This window comes from Pelmatolapia mariae, linkage group LG4 (assembly GCF_036321145.2).
Source record: "Pelmatolapia mariae isolate MD_Pm_ZW linkage group LG4, Pm_UMD_F_2, whole genome shotgun sequence".
Taxonomy (NCBI): domain Eukaryota; kingdom Metazoa; phylum Chordata; class Actinopteri; order Cichliformes; family Cichlidae; genus Pelmatolapia; species Pelmatolapia mariae.
Genome location: NC_086230.1, coordinates 9,009,235 through 9,022,806, shown reverse-complemented (window position 1 = coordinate 9,022,806; position 13,572 = coordinate 9,009,235). Strand labels below are relative to the sequence as shown.

General features: G+C 41.4%; 1 protein-coding gene across 3 annotated transcripts in view; it reads right to left on the bottom strand.

Annotated features, from left to right (window-relative positions):
* The window catches only part of LOC134625931 (microtubule-associated serine/threonine-protein kinase 1-like), a 53,013-nt gene that overhangs the window by 5,271 nt on the left and 34,170 nt on the right, over positions 1–13,572 (bottom strand). For all 3 annotated transcript variants that reach the window (XM_063471323.1, XM_063471324.1, XM_063471326.1), the window contains 17 exons: positions 12,403–12,535; positions 11,870–11,937; positions 11,404–11,480; positions 11,076–11,284; positions 7,674–7,812; positions 7,423–7,555; positions 6,536–6,701; positions 6,299–6,400; positions 3,053–3,175; positions 2,752–2,861; positions 2,486–2,646; positions 2,094–2,353; positions 1,765–1,986; positions 1,450–1,679; positions 1,117–1,239; positions 883–1,016; positions 607–794 (listed from right to left, as the gene is read on the bottom strand). In XM_063471323.1, coding sequence (XP_063327393.1) covers positions 607–794; positions 883–1,016; positions 1,117–1,239; positions 1,450–1,679; positions 1,765–1,986; positions 2,094–2,353; positions 2,486–2,646; positions 2,752–2,861; positions 3,053–3,175; positions 6,299–6,400; positions 6,536–6,701; positions 7,423–7,555; positions 7,674–7,812; positions 11,076–11,284; positions 11,404–11,480; positions 11,870–11,937; positions 12,403–12,535 — 2,578 coding nt within the window. The remainder of the gene's footprint in view (positions 1–606; positions 795–882; positions 1,017–1,116; positions 1,240–1,449; positions 1,680–1,764; positions 1,987–2,093; positions 2,354–2,485; positions 2,647–2,751; positions 2,862–3,052; positions 3,176–6,298; positions 6,401–6,535; positions 6,702–7,422; positions 7,556–7,673; positions 7,813–11,075; positions 11,285–11,403; positions 11,481–11,869; positions 11,938–12,402; positions 12,536–13,572) is intronic.

The window sequence follows — 13,572 nt, the reverse complement described above, 5'->3', positions numbered from 1 at the left end:
GCCAGATGATATAAATCATTTAGTTAAAGTACAGGCATGTCTTAAAGACCTGCACGACCTTTAATTTCCTGCTTCTAAATTCAAATAGAATGACATTATTGTACTTAGCCCTAATCTTAGAAACATGTCTTACCAGATGCTTTTATGGCATTACCCTGCCCTCCAGTAATACTGTGATCAATATTGGAGTCATTTTTGACCAGATATGTCCTTCAGTGCGTATTTTAAACAAATAGGTAAGACTGCCTTTAGTCATTTGTGCGGTATTTCTAAAATTAGAAACATCCTGTCTCAGAATGATGCTTAAAGGCTAGTTAATGAATTTATTACTTCTAGCTTGACTACTGTAATTCATTATTATTAGGAAACTGTTTTATACTAGCACTATATAAAAAAAATGAATTAAACTAAATATAGTGTTAGTAATAAAAAACACTCAAAGTATTTCCTTCCCCAATAACTAATAGAGAAATGTTTAGTCTTCCCCACTGGACTCCACAGGCAAGACATTACACACATCTTCCTCCATTGCATTACTCCCCAATTATTTTTTGCTTTTAAACGAGATTATAACAGGCACACGTGCTGGTCGCCTTAAATACTAACCCAGGTGCGGGGATTCAAGAGCGCCACGATAACTCTGAGTGGGCGAGCGGGCAGAGAGGCTGTGGGTGGGGGAGCCCGGGAGACTGTCTCCAGACGACAGGGAGCGATTTAAAGACGAGAGGCTCCGGCTGGTGTGGAGCAGGTTGGACTGCTTGGTGATTTTCCTGAACAGGGAGCTGCGCTTCTTACTGAAAGATGAAAAAAAGCCGAATGATTAGAGTGAAGTCATCCAAATGACAGAGGGATAAGTTTTCTTGGAATGCTGCAGTGACGCACTCTTGTCCGTCCTTGGCTCCGGTCCTCTTGATGCGTCGTGCCATCTTGCATTTATAGCTGGACTTGCGGGCAGGACCCACTTTGATGGAGGTGTTTTCAAAAGGAGTAGTCGTAATAGTCACCTTGTTCCCACTCTGCAGTTGATGCACAATTATATGATTTATATTAGTACATAAATATATAGATAGATGTTTTTTAAATTGTTTTTATTTTAGATGGATAGATCTCTCCTACCTTCAGGATCAGCTCCACTACCTCTGTATGGACCAAACCGTGGACTGACTCTCCATTTACATGAGTGATGAGGTCACCAGCACTAAGTCCAGCCTCCTGAGCTGGACCTCCATCTTCCACATGCTGTGATTGGAACAAATAAACATCACAGATTTGACTACTAAGTATATTAGCCCAGTTCCCTTCAGATACTGTATGGTACTCGGCATGGGCTGTTCTGCAGAATCACATTAAAGGCGCTATGCGAATAAATGGTAATAATCACATTTGTTTCTGCATTGCTTTAAAGGGAGAAATCAAGATTTCTGCATCCTGTTTGCTTTGCTCTCTCACCCAGACCATGTGATGCACGCTGTAAACATCGCTGTCTCCCATGTAGACTCTGATAGCTCGGAGGGTGAAGCCGTACTTCTTCCCAGAGCGGTGGATGGTGATGGGGGAATGCAGGACGTTGACCATCGGAGAGTAGTCTCGGCTGGGGGATGAGTCACGAGAGGAAGGGTTGGACGAGAGGGAGCGGGGCGACATGGGGCTCGCCAGAGGGGATGCACCGTGTTGTTCCACTGAGGAGAGAAAGCACAAAAGATTCATTTCTAAACACTATTTTTTAAAATGTCTTTGTTAATGCAGTAAAACAAATGCCTTTACCTGCTGGAATGATGACAGACAGAGCAGTGGCAGAGGCAGATTTGATAACTTTAGTTCCTGGTCTTGAGCTGCGTTTTTCTCCTTCCGAGAGCTGCTGGTGGCGAACTCTTCGCAGCACCAGGTCTGTGGTGGCCCCGCGAGTCCCCTGTGGGTCTGGGAGCCCCAGAATGGTAGCATTGCTTGGCAGAGGCAGTGATGCATCAGCAGGTCTCAACAGTTTGTCTGTAACAAGGCAGAGACATGAAAGATGATAGGAAATATATGTTTTCATGTTTTGGGGTGACAAATGAAATTGTTCAAGTCATGAGATGCTGCCTCATTTTTCTTACCGCCAGCTGCAAAGCCATTACTTTCTTTAAGGAATGCCCTCAGGTCGCCTTGAGAAGAGATGGTACCCATGGCTCCTTCCAGAGACGTTCCCCTGGCCTTTACTGGAGGTTGTCTGCCTGGAACAGGCAACTCAGAGTCCAACTCCAGAGGGGAGGCCAATCGGTAAGAATCCATAAGGGCAGAGAAGCGCCTTCGTGCCCCAGATGGAGGGCTGGAATCACTTTCAGTGAAGGAGGACTCTGAGCAGGATAAACGCTTCCTGAAAAGCAAAGACAGTTATATTCTGAAATAAACTTTCAATGCCAATGATCCCAGGTAGAAGATCAAAAACACACTGAAACTGTGTAGCAAACACAGATAGCACTTTTTTATTAACTGTGCTTATACTCACATCTCCGGTGAGCCAGTCCTCCAGCTCTTATCTCGGAGGGTGACACTTCCCAGGCTTTCTCTCTTGGCCAGGCGATCCTCCCTGGGGACCTTGTGCTCCCGTAGAGTCACGCCATGGGGTTTATGCTCCAGCTGAGACAGATGCTCCATACTGCTGTATACCTTCACATCGGTGCAGCATAACAGTAAATATTTTGGCTCTTTTGATTGGCTTTGAATGTAGACTGATGAATAAACGCTGACAGAAAAAAAAGTTTAGGTCCTGACCTTACTGAAGCGTGGGGAACACGATGAGAAGCGATGAATCTCCACGGGCTCGTCGTCATTGGTATCGTCTTCATCGTATGAATGCACGTGGTGATAGCGCTCTGAACGGGCTGGGGGTGAGAAGTAATGTACATTCAGTCAGCAGTGGCACGTCGGAAAATGTGCTTTATGCTAACATTTACATGGGAGAGTTAAAGACCTTGACCTGTTTCCAAGAATAAGAAATTCCTAAGGTTTAAAGCATCTGTGCCGGAATTCATTCCCTTCAATAGCATTCCTTCATTCCCAAAGGGGAACTTACTGTCGAAATAACTGGTGTCTTCCTCTGACTCTAGATGAGGGATGAACTCTGCCTTCTGTCTCAGCAGGCTGTTCCAGTCCACCTCAGTGAAGAATGAGTGCTGCTTCACTTCAAAAGCACCACCTTGGGGGCAGAGCAAAGGAAAGGAGGTGGATGTAAAAAGAGAGAATGAGGGAGCGCGATAACAGACAGGTAATAATAGCAGCCCTTAAGCATGTGGAGGCATTTCTACCCTGAATGAAGCTGACTTATTTGGGTAAACTGAACCCGTAAGCCAGCGAGCAGGATGACAGTTATTGTTCTAGGTCAGCGAGCCCCAGTCAGGGTTAGGTGTACCCAAGAGGGATTTGCAGTGGTGGAAGAAGTATTCATAAGCATTTCTTAGATGAAAGTACTAATACAGCACAGTAAAAAAACAATCAAACTGAACTACAGATAAAAGTCCTGGATAGAGACAAAAGCATATACAGTGTCTTGTTTCACTGCTGAGAAAACAGACCAGTACAGGGAGGTTTATTAGACAGTATAAAGGAAAGCTGCCTGTTAACAGGAAGTCAGCCTAAACAATGAAATCATCAGGAAACCACAATGAGACTGAAAACACAAAGAAGACAGAAAATCTCAGTTTGGTGGGCCAACTGGAACTGTGACTAAAAGTCTGAGTGGACCACAGAAGACTGCAAGATTTCACATCAGGCTGTGTTCTATTTTAGGATTCAAATACATCAGGAATAAGGGCTGGGCCATATCACACCGTTCACGGTAATACCGGTATAATGTTGGGCAATGATAAGAAAATGAAATATCGCGACAGAATATGGGTAAAACGCGCATGCGCAGTGCCTTTTGTTTTCATACGCACATGGCGGCGACTGAGAATGAGAAGGGCGAAAGCGGATCGTTGAATGAAACAGATGAACCAGAATTGGTTTGTAAAAATGCTGCAACTTCAGTGGTGTGGAACTGGTTTAGCTTTCGTCCGTCAGATACACAACAAAGCACTATTTTTGCTAGAGCATGCTAGCGGGCCGTCGTTATTACCGTGTTTTTTGGAAAACACGGCACACTTAAAATCAATCCTTTGATTTTTCTGAAAATCGACAGTGCCCCTTATAATCCCGTGTGCCTTATGTATGAATTCTGGTTGTGTTTACTGACCTCGAAATGATTTTATGTGGTACACGGCGCTCGAAAATCTGTCAAATGTTTCAGTACGACTTTGCTAAGCTACGAACCCGCACCGCTTGATGGATTGTTGGAGCATTACGGCTATCGTAGGCAGGAGCCTCGTGGAGTGATACGTACTGTGCTTCAACATAATATTACCGTATTGTGTGTGTATAACCTCTTTTTAAGTTTTGTGGATATTATACATGGTTATCCTGAGGATATGTCGGCCAATTTCAACTGGAAATGCCTTTTGGTTAAACTGTCAGCAAGGAATTTGCATTTGCACTGTTAAATTTTTTATACAACTTTAATGCACATAAAAAACAGCTGCTTGTTTAAGTGAAAATACATTGATGGGTTTTTTTTTGCACTAATAAAGTTGTGGATTTGTAAAGTATTTTGTCTAGTGTCAATTATATCGTCAGTTATGTCGTTATCGCAAATTTTCAAATATATATCGTGATAAATATTTTTGGTCATATTGCCCTGCTCTATCAGGAATCATTCAAATTAGTGCACTTTCTCAGAAAAGTTGATCTTAATCTTTGCAGAATAATGTTGCAGCTAAAAATCAAAGGAGAACAAGATGTAAAACAAAAGTAGCTCAGAAAAAGTGTGCAGTGGGATAGAAGCAAATTATTCAAGCACACTGCTACAGAATTGTTCCCGGAACATTGGAAGGTTCCCAAGTATATCCTCAAATGTAAATAAATATACATGCCACTTTATTAGCAACACCTTGCTAGTACTGAATTGGACTCCTTTGGCCTTCTGAACTGCCTTAATTTTTTGTGATATAGATTCAACAAGGTGGTGGAAACATTCCTTGGAGATTTTGCTCCATGTTCACATGACAGCATAACACAGTTGTTGCAGATTTGTCAGCTGTGCATTCATAATTTGAACCTTCTGTTCCACCACATCCAAAAAGGGCTTTGTTGGATTAAGATCTGGTGACAGGGAAAGCCATGTGGTTACACTGAACTCTTCAAGAGTTGGTGACACTTCAAGAAACTAATTTGAGATGATTCGAAGTTTGTGACATGGTCCGTTATCCTGCTCGAAGCAGCCATCAGAAGATGATGGGTACACTGTGGTCATAAAGGGATAGACATGGTCAGCAGCAATAGGTAGGATTTTAAACAATGCTCAATTAGCACTAAAGTGTCTCTAGTGGGCCAAGAAACACCATAACCAGCCCGAATTGTTGGTAAAAGGCAGAATGGGTACATGCTTTCATGTTGTTTATGCCAAATTCTGATCCCACCATCTCATTGTGCAGTAGAAATCGAGACTCATTACATCAGGCAATGTTTTTTCAAATCTTCTATTGTCCAGTTTCCTGTTCTGGTCATCAGTTTCCTGTTATTAAGCTGACATGAGTGACACCCGGGGTGGTCTTGGCTGCTGCAGGCCATCTGCTTCATGGTTCGTGTTGTGCATTCAGAGATGCTTTTCTGTATATCTTGGTTGTAACAAGTGGTTATTTGTTACCCTTTCCTTCCTATCAGCTCCAAACAGTCTGGCCATTCTCCTCTGAAATCAGCAAGACATTTTCACTCAGAGAACTGCTGCTCATTGGATATTTTCTCTTTTTAGACCATTTGCTGTAAACCATAGAGATGTTCAGTTTGCTCAGTTTGAACTTAGGCAGGTTACCTTAACCATGTCTATATGCCTAAATGCAATGAGTTGCTGTCATGTGATAGGCTGATTAGATGTTTTGAGGGGGAGTTGAACAGGTGTACCAAATGAAGTGGCTGGTGAGCCTACATCATTTTCCACATGTAAGCATTACATCATACACTGGACTCAAGAGTGAATGAAAACTAGCAGAGAAGTCTGAACAGAAAAATCAATTATTACCACAGCTGAGAGTAAACAAATATGGTTAGAATAGTGCGAAAATATTGGAACCATAAAATATGTATGATGCATAAATCTGCGTCAAAGAACATCCAGTCTGATTCAAATTTAAATGAATGCACATAGAAAATAACTTCAGGTGGTGAGGAATGACTACACGATTTCATCTGAATCCTGGAGAAGCCAGAAGCTCTGCTGTAGGAGACCGACCTGTGCCCAATCGAACCAGCGGATTTGTCTGCAGAAGAGAGGAGATCAGGTGCTGGGCATCAACAGGAAGAGCCTCATCTCCTTCTGGCCACACTATGTCATCTACCAGAAACAAGCCGACAGAGAGAGAGAGAGAGAGATTATGGTGGATGGAACATGACTAACAGTTTGTTTTACTTATCAGCTGTGCTCGGTGTCCAATGATGCTATTTCCACTGAGATAATTTGATCTCTCACCTGTAATGACCTGTCCAAACAGCTCCTCTGGAGTGTCTCCAAAAAAAGGCACGCAGCCCACCAGGAACTCATACAGGATGATGCCCATCGCCCACCAGTCCACTGGCTTTCCATAACCCTGACGAAGAATAACCTCTGGGGCGATATACTCTGGAGTTCCGCACACCTTAAAGTAAAGCAGCAATCGGTCGTTTCTTAAATTTTATGACCTCTGATTTTTGTGAATTACTTGGGACCCACTCATCCTTACAGGCGTGTGCATTTTTGCTGCTAATAACATTTCTTTCACATCTAACCGAATCGTGTATTCATCATTTACAACCGTACAGTCGCTCCTACAGTCGTCACAGAGCGGGAAACACACAGCATGTGGGGAGCATGCATATTTATGCTTAGCCAAGCCATCACCTCAAAGATGCCAAGACAAGATGAAAGCCCCGGTGGGTGTTTTTTCATGTGCAGATGGGCATGCACTGAATCCTAACACATATGTGGTCGACGTAATGAATGCACGTGAAATAATGAGGCTTAAATTCAAAGCGAGTGCTGAATAAAAGCCCTGGAAATATAAGCCTTTCCTGAAAGAGAAATTATTATAACCAAGGAAAGGCTGGTCTACTGTTGTGCCAACTGTGCCATATTTGTCAGATACACCTGCCACACAATGGCAGGGAATATCTTTACATGGAAATGTAGCATTCAAAGGAAATTTTATAGTGAAACTTTGCTTGGATCATACTGTAGTCTACACTTTAATTCGCTCAATATAGTTTTAATACAGCAGAGAGTTTTATTAATTTGTAGAATTCAGATGTTTTGTCAGACTCTATTTAAACAAATTAAGATCTGAGTAAATGGCTGTGTATCTGACTTCGCTTTGGTCATACCTGTTTATCCAAAAATTCCCGAGTATCCTTCTCTATGTGTCCTTCATACAAGTTGGTGGTCAGGCTCATCAGACCCATCTTCGACAGGCCAAAGTCAGTCAGTTTGATGTGGCCCATTGAGGTAATTAGGAGGCTGAGAACAGAAAGACAAAAGTTACATTTGAGCAGTCTAAACCTTATTTATACATCTTATCAAATAATTGGCGCTTGCTCTCTTTGCACCAGTGTGACAGAAACTAGCTCCGTCTTACTTGTCAGGCTTGAGGTCACGGTGCACAATGCCATAGTTGTGTAAGTACTCCAGCGCTAGGACTGTCTCTGCAAAGTACATGCGTGCCATTTCCACGGGCAGAGCCCCGATGTTCTTCAGCAGGGTGGCACAGTCCCCACCTGCCAACACAATTCAATATTTGATTAGCGTCCCGGGTACTCACCAGTTACAATGATTGGTTCCTGGTGGCTTTTGTGCTATACTCCTATTTAGGCTGACAAGCACACATAGTAATGCTGTATAGTTATTTATTGCGATTGTTTGTATTGACAACATACAGGCACACAGGGAACCTACACAGGACCTCTGACCTCTTCTTCAAGGTCAAATAAGGTCAAACTTTCATAAAATGTATTTAATCTTTAAAACTATGCTTAAAATGCTGCTGCCTTTGTTTTTATTGGGAACATTTAGGAAATGATACAAAATATCATGTCACCTTTGACCTCTGACCTCACCGACCTACATTTCACATCTTCCTTTCTTTCAAGTTGACCCCAAAATGTGCTACATCTTTCTAAGGACGTCTTGTTAAAGTGTTGTATCACTAATATTTAGTAATAATGACATTCGCTGAACAGAAGCATCAAATGAGTCTCCATTAGAGGATTATAAATAAATGAAATCCTTATTAATTCAAAAAGCTCTCAGTGTCTATAACTCAATGAGACCTCTCAGGTCATCAGGTGCTGATCCTTCACTTGTTCCCAGAATCAGATCTAAATCTGCTGAGAGTGCTTCACTTACTCTGGTCCTATTATTTGGAACAAGCTGCCTGCTGACCTCAGGTCAATTACTACTGTGTCTCAAAAACAGACTCAAAACCATTTTCACAGGCCTGCACATGATAACTGTTCAACTTTGGGAAGCACACTGAGTTTATATTTAAGGAAATGTGTCATGAGATTCAGTTCAGTCAAGATACGGTGGGATTTAGGTTATGGTGTATATAAACAGGCACATTTAGCTCACTAACCACTTAACAGCTTAGAAAACATATGTGCTCCATAGCCTCGATCATTAGTGTGGACGCTTAATCAGCATCCACAGTTCTTCTACTTTTCATCTTCCGTACGGTTTTTGTACGCTGTCTCCTTCAACACCGTTCAACTTAGAAAAACCATTCAACCACCACTAGATTCATCTTCTTTTGGACATGTGTGCTTGTATTTTTCTCATTGTTAACTTTTATATTTTTTAAATTATTCAACTTTATTCAACAAAATTTTACAATGTATTTCAATGGGAGAATCTTCAAATTCTCATTCAACTTACTCCTTTTTCAACTCTAACTACTTCCACATACGTTGACCTAGAGCCACCATTCAAACCTTAAAATGAAGCCAAGACAATGAACTATTCAACTTGTATTTATCTTTTCAATATCTGTTATACTTTTTCTTTAGTTTAAGTTTCATGGTTTTTTTCACCTAATAAACTCCACAGACATGAAAACTGAGAATTCTGTAGACTGGAGAACAACTTTATAGAATTATATTTGTTCGCAGATGTTGGCAGCTATCAGCGAATAGTTATCAGCTATTTTGAAACAAAAAAAAGACACTTTTTATCCATAACAACAAATGAACTGTACAACAGAAAATGCAAATGCTAGTTATGGTCTTCTCACAACAATGATAAGAAAAAAAAACTGAGCCAATATGACATGTTTGTTAATACAGAGATACACATGTTAATGTGATCTCTGGTCTCCCACTCAGAGACCGAGGTCTCCGAGTGTCCAGCACTCAGACGGCTACCTGAGGACACCGTTTGTGTGAGAGAAAATCTGATCACACAGATATGTAGAGCCAAATACTGTCAATAATGCCTCTGCAATGTTCTGAAGACAGTTAAACTGTCAGGTAGTGATGTCCAGCAGGTGAAAATGCAAGCTGCATGAACACGCACAGCTGTGGATTCCAGCTGCGTTCGTAGTTCTGCAAACTTTGAGCCCCACAGAGTCGAGCTTTTCAGTTCAATCAGCTGCATTTTGATGTCCTCTGTGTCCAGCCAGTTAATGCGAGTCAAATCCATTTGCTCATTAACGCTTTGTGGTTTGATTAGAAAAGAAAACATTGGTTCATACACCTGAAAGTCCCGAAAACTTTGTTATTTGTCTCTGAGAAACAGTTCATAACTTCTTCAGCTCATTCATGTCACCTAAAAGGTAAACCTGTTTCTCCATCACCTGTTCAGCTCTGATGGTTCAGTAAGGACATCTCCTGGTTTCATCTTCATGTTTCCCTCTCACCAGATAACCAAACCGACATCATGACCAGTAGCTTTACAGCTGTGGCTCCAGCAAACATCAGCTGATACTAGAAATTAATATTAAATAAATTCTAACAACAGCTGATCAAGCTTAAATGTGCTGCTGTTGTTTAGCGCGACATCCGGCGGTTTCCTCTTTCTGGCGCAAAGTGTGCGATAAACAAACAAGAGAGAAAAGCCGATCAGCTGATCATTGATCAGTTTCATGATTGAAGTAGAAACAGGAGAGGGAGGGGGAGAGAATGAGAGAAGAAGAGGCAGCTGACAGCGTAAAGACGCAGAATAACTCCAGCTTTGTGTCTTTTTCCATCCTAGCTGAAGTACGGGACAAACCGCGTTCCTTTTCGGCTGAATACGAAATGCGTAATATTTTCTCTGAATACGGAACGATTCCGTTTTTTACGGGACGGTTGGAAACTCTACTAACTAACCTTATGAATAAATTAAAGTTCACTATCAGTAACATCATAGCACCCACCCAGCAGTATATAAACTCAGTTGTGCTAGCTAGTACCCAGTACGAGTTGGCCAGTCCAGCTATGGCCGTGCCATCAGTTAACCCTTCGCGTGCCAGCTGTGGCACGCGTGCCCAGGGTTGCCGACCCCTGCTCTACAGCCATCATTTTACCCTCAAAACGTAGCCACCGTTGTTCTCTTTCTAGTGATGCGTCTGTCAAAACAAACATACAAACTTTCTAAACTTTTAATATTCATTCAGATGTTTTCTGACTCTAAATTTTCTTTTGTAATGACTTAGCTTTTTCTAATTTAAATTTTAAACATGTTCAGCTACTTTTCATCTTCTTCTTCTGTGTGAACGTCAGTTTTCAACAGTTCTGCACTTTTGTTTTCAGGTGATAAATTCTGCATTTTTCATCTCATTCAACATTTTTAACTTAACATTCAGCAATTATTTCATTTCAGCTCAAAACATTCAGCTATCAGCATTCACACAGCAGTTTCTTCAGAAAATGCATTTTCTAGTTTTAAATACTATAATGTAAAATGTTGCTAAAATATTAGCTAGACAGACTGTAAACTTGTCTGAGTAAAACAACTGTCACTGACTGGGTTACTTTTTGTTTTGCACATGTAGACCTGTCCTCACCTTCTACGTACTCCATGACCATGCAGAGGTGCCGACGTGTTTCAAAGGAGCAGAACATGGAGACGACAAAGGGATTCTCTGCAAAGGTGAGAATGTCTCTTTCTACGAAGGCCTGCTGGATTTGGTTCCTCAGTATCAGGTTCTGCTTGTTAATCTTCTTCATGGCAAATCGCTGCCGTGTCTCCAGATGCCGCACCAGGTAAACAGCGCTGGTTCACATGCAGACACAGCCAGAGAGGCATGCAGTTTGACCATTTTATTTTTCACTGCCTCTGTGTGCTTGTAAAGAAAAAAAAGCACATATGTGAGGGAGAAAAGCTCTGCTCACCCATATGCTCCGTTACTTATCAGCTTGATGGTCTGGAAGTCTGCTTCTCCTGGTGGTTTCATTGCTCTCATCTTACCCTGTGGATCAAAGATCACAATGCAAAGATTAAATATGATCCAGTGGGAGGACAGAAAGCACGTTCTATATCATTTTTGTCACCTGTTAAATTAGTCTTTGCTGATGAACATTTATATTGTCTGCACAGATAAGCAGAACCTGCACCAGGCATTTTCTATGTCCTCCTTCCTGTTTTTTATTATAGTTTTTTGTCTGCTTATCCTAATTTGGAGGCCATGAGATTCAAGGAAGGGGTGGATCCGGGTTCAACAGCCTCAGTGTAAATGAGCTAATTGAATGGACACAAGGCTGTATGCCAAGTCATTAGCAGATGAAAACATTTTCAACAACCTTTCAGCCACGTTCAGCCAGGAGAAATGACCAGACTGGGGAACATTTTGGATCTCACCTCTGTGGAGTCATCTGTTTCAGGTGTCACTGGTCCCTCGCTGTCATAACTTTCCAAGTAAACCATATCTGATGACAAACACATGTTTGATAAAAAAATCTGGTAGTCATTTTATTTTCTAATGAGGAGACTTGTTTTGCTTTCCTTTATTTATGTCATATAAAAGGGCTCTTATTGTGCTTATAATAAACATGCCAGTAGTTATGCAAGCTCAGATTACAGACTGCTCTATGTGAGACTCCAGAAGTCCCACCCATCTGTTATTTAAACCTTCTGTTTATGAGAAGCAGCCAATCACAAGAAAGCTGGCTTAATGCAGTGGTTCCCAAACTGTGGGGCAGGCCTCACTGGAGACAAGCTAAAATGTCTTGTATCAGGCATCATATGATATGAGTGGCTACAGCAAGGCCCAGCATGATATAAATAAGAATAATTTGGAATTGTGATAAAACTAAGGATAAAACTATAAATTCATAAATGCTCATAATAGGTCCTGTTTAAACCTGTAAATTGTTTAAAGTTTCTCTACCCACCTTCAATCGGGTCTCGAGTTAGCCCCAGCTGGCCAATGATGTAACGAGGGATATCTGTTTTCATCAGATGACCCTCCTTGGCGTGGTCCTCAGCTGCCTCCAGCAGATGGTAAAACTCCTCGGGGTTAAACTCCTGCAGAGAACAACAATAAAACCTGAGTAGCTGATGTCATCAGGTATAAAGTTTTGGAGCTCATCCAATAATTCTTCAATCAGCTGCATTAAATTAGAGCATGTGGTGATTTAATTTTCCTTTGAGTTATCTTGGCATTTGGTTGTGAATTTAATAAAATATCCAAGTCATTTCATGAATGACTGCCTCTGGATCAGCCCAGGATTTGTTTTTGTAGTCTGTGCTGCTACTGAGGAACTGATAGTGGTGGTCAGAACGGGGCAGGGAAAAGAGGCATCAGCTCGCCTTCCTTGCAAAAGTTAATACCACGTGTCACATTTGAGAGTCTGCTGTGCATAAACAGAGAAGATCAATATGATGCCAATTCACAACAAACAGTAGTTTCAAAGTGCTTTAGGTTGTGTAGTAGCCATTAGGTGTGACTTGTAGGTGGTGGGGGTGGGGGAGGGGGGTGTGAAGGAAAAGAAAAGCAGGGGCGCCTCCAGAATTTTTTTTTATAGAGGGCGCCATATGGGGGCCGTTAAAAATATTTGGGTGGCGCACCAAAAACAGAATTTCCACTTTTATTAAGCTGTTGTCAAATATAGGTTACTTGAAAAATCTGGCAAATAAGAGTGAAAGAAAAGAATTCGAAGCCTAGTTAATTTCATGGCATTAAAGCTGATATAACTGAAAATAGGTTCATATGAAAACCAAATAAGATTTTGAAATTCACATTAATTTGTTTTAATGAATTCATTGACTGGAAGTTCCAATCATCGCCTTAATGATTCTCAGCTGAGAATCTTTTAAAGAAAAGACAAAAAAGAAGAGCTGACAAACAAGAAATGCTCTTTTTTCTCCTATGGGAGAAAAAAGAGAAGGAAAAAGTTCATGACAAGCTGTAGTGGCATAGAAATGCATCGTGAGTAAAAAAGAGGGAGTTTAGTGCTCAATGCATTATGTGAGGCCCTCTGTAGTGTAAGCCTGTAGCAACACCACTAATATCACCTAATCTAGCTTTAAATACAAGTCTTATCAAAAAGTTATAAGTCTAA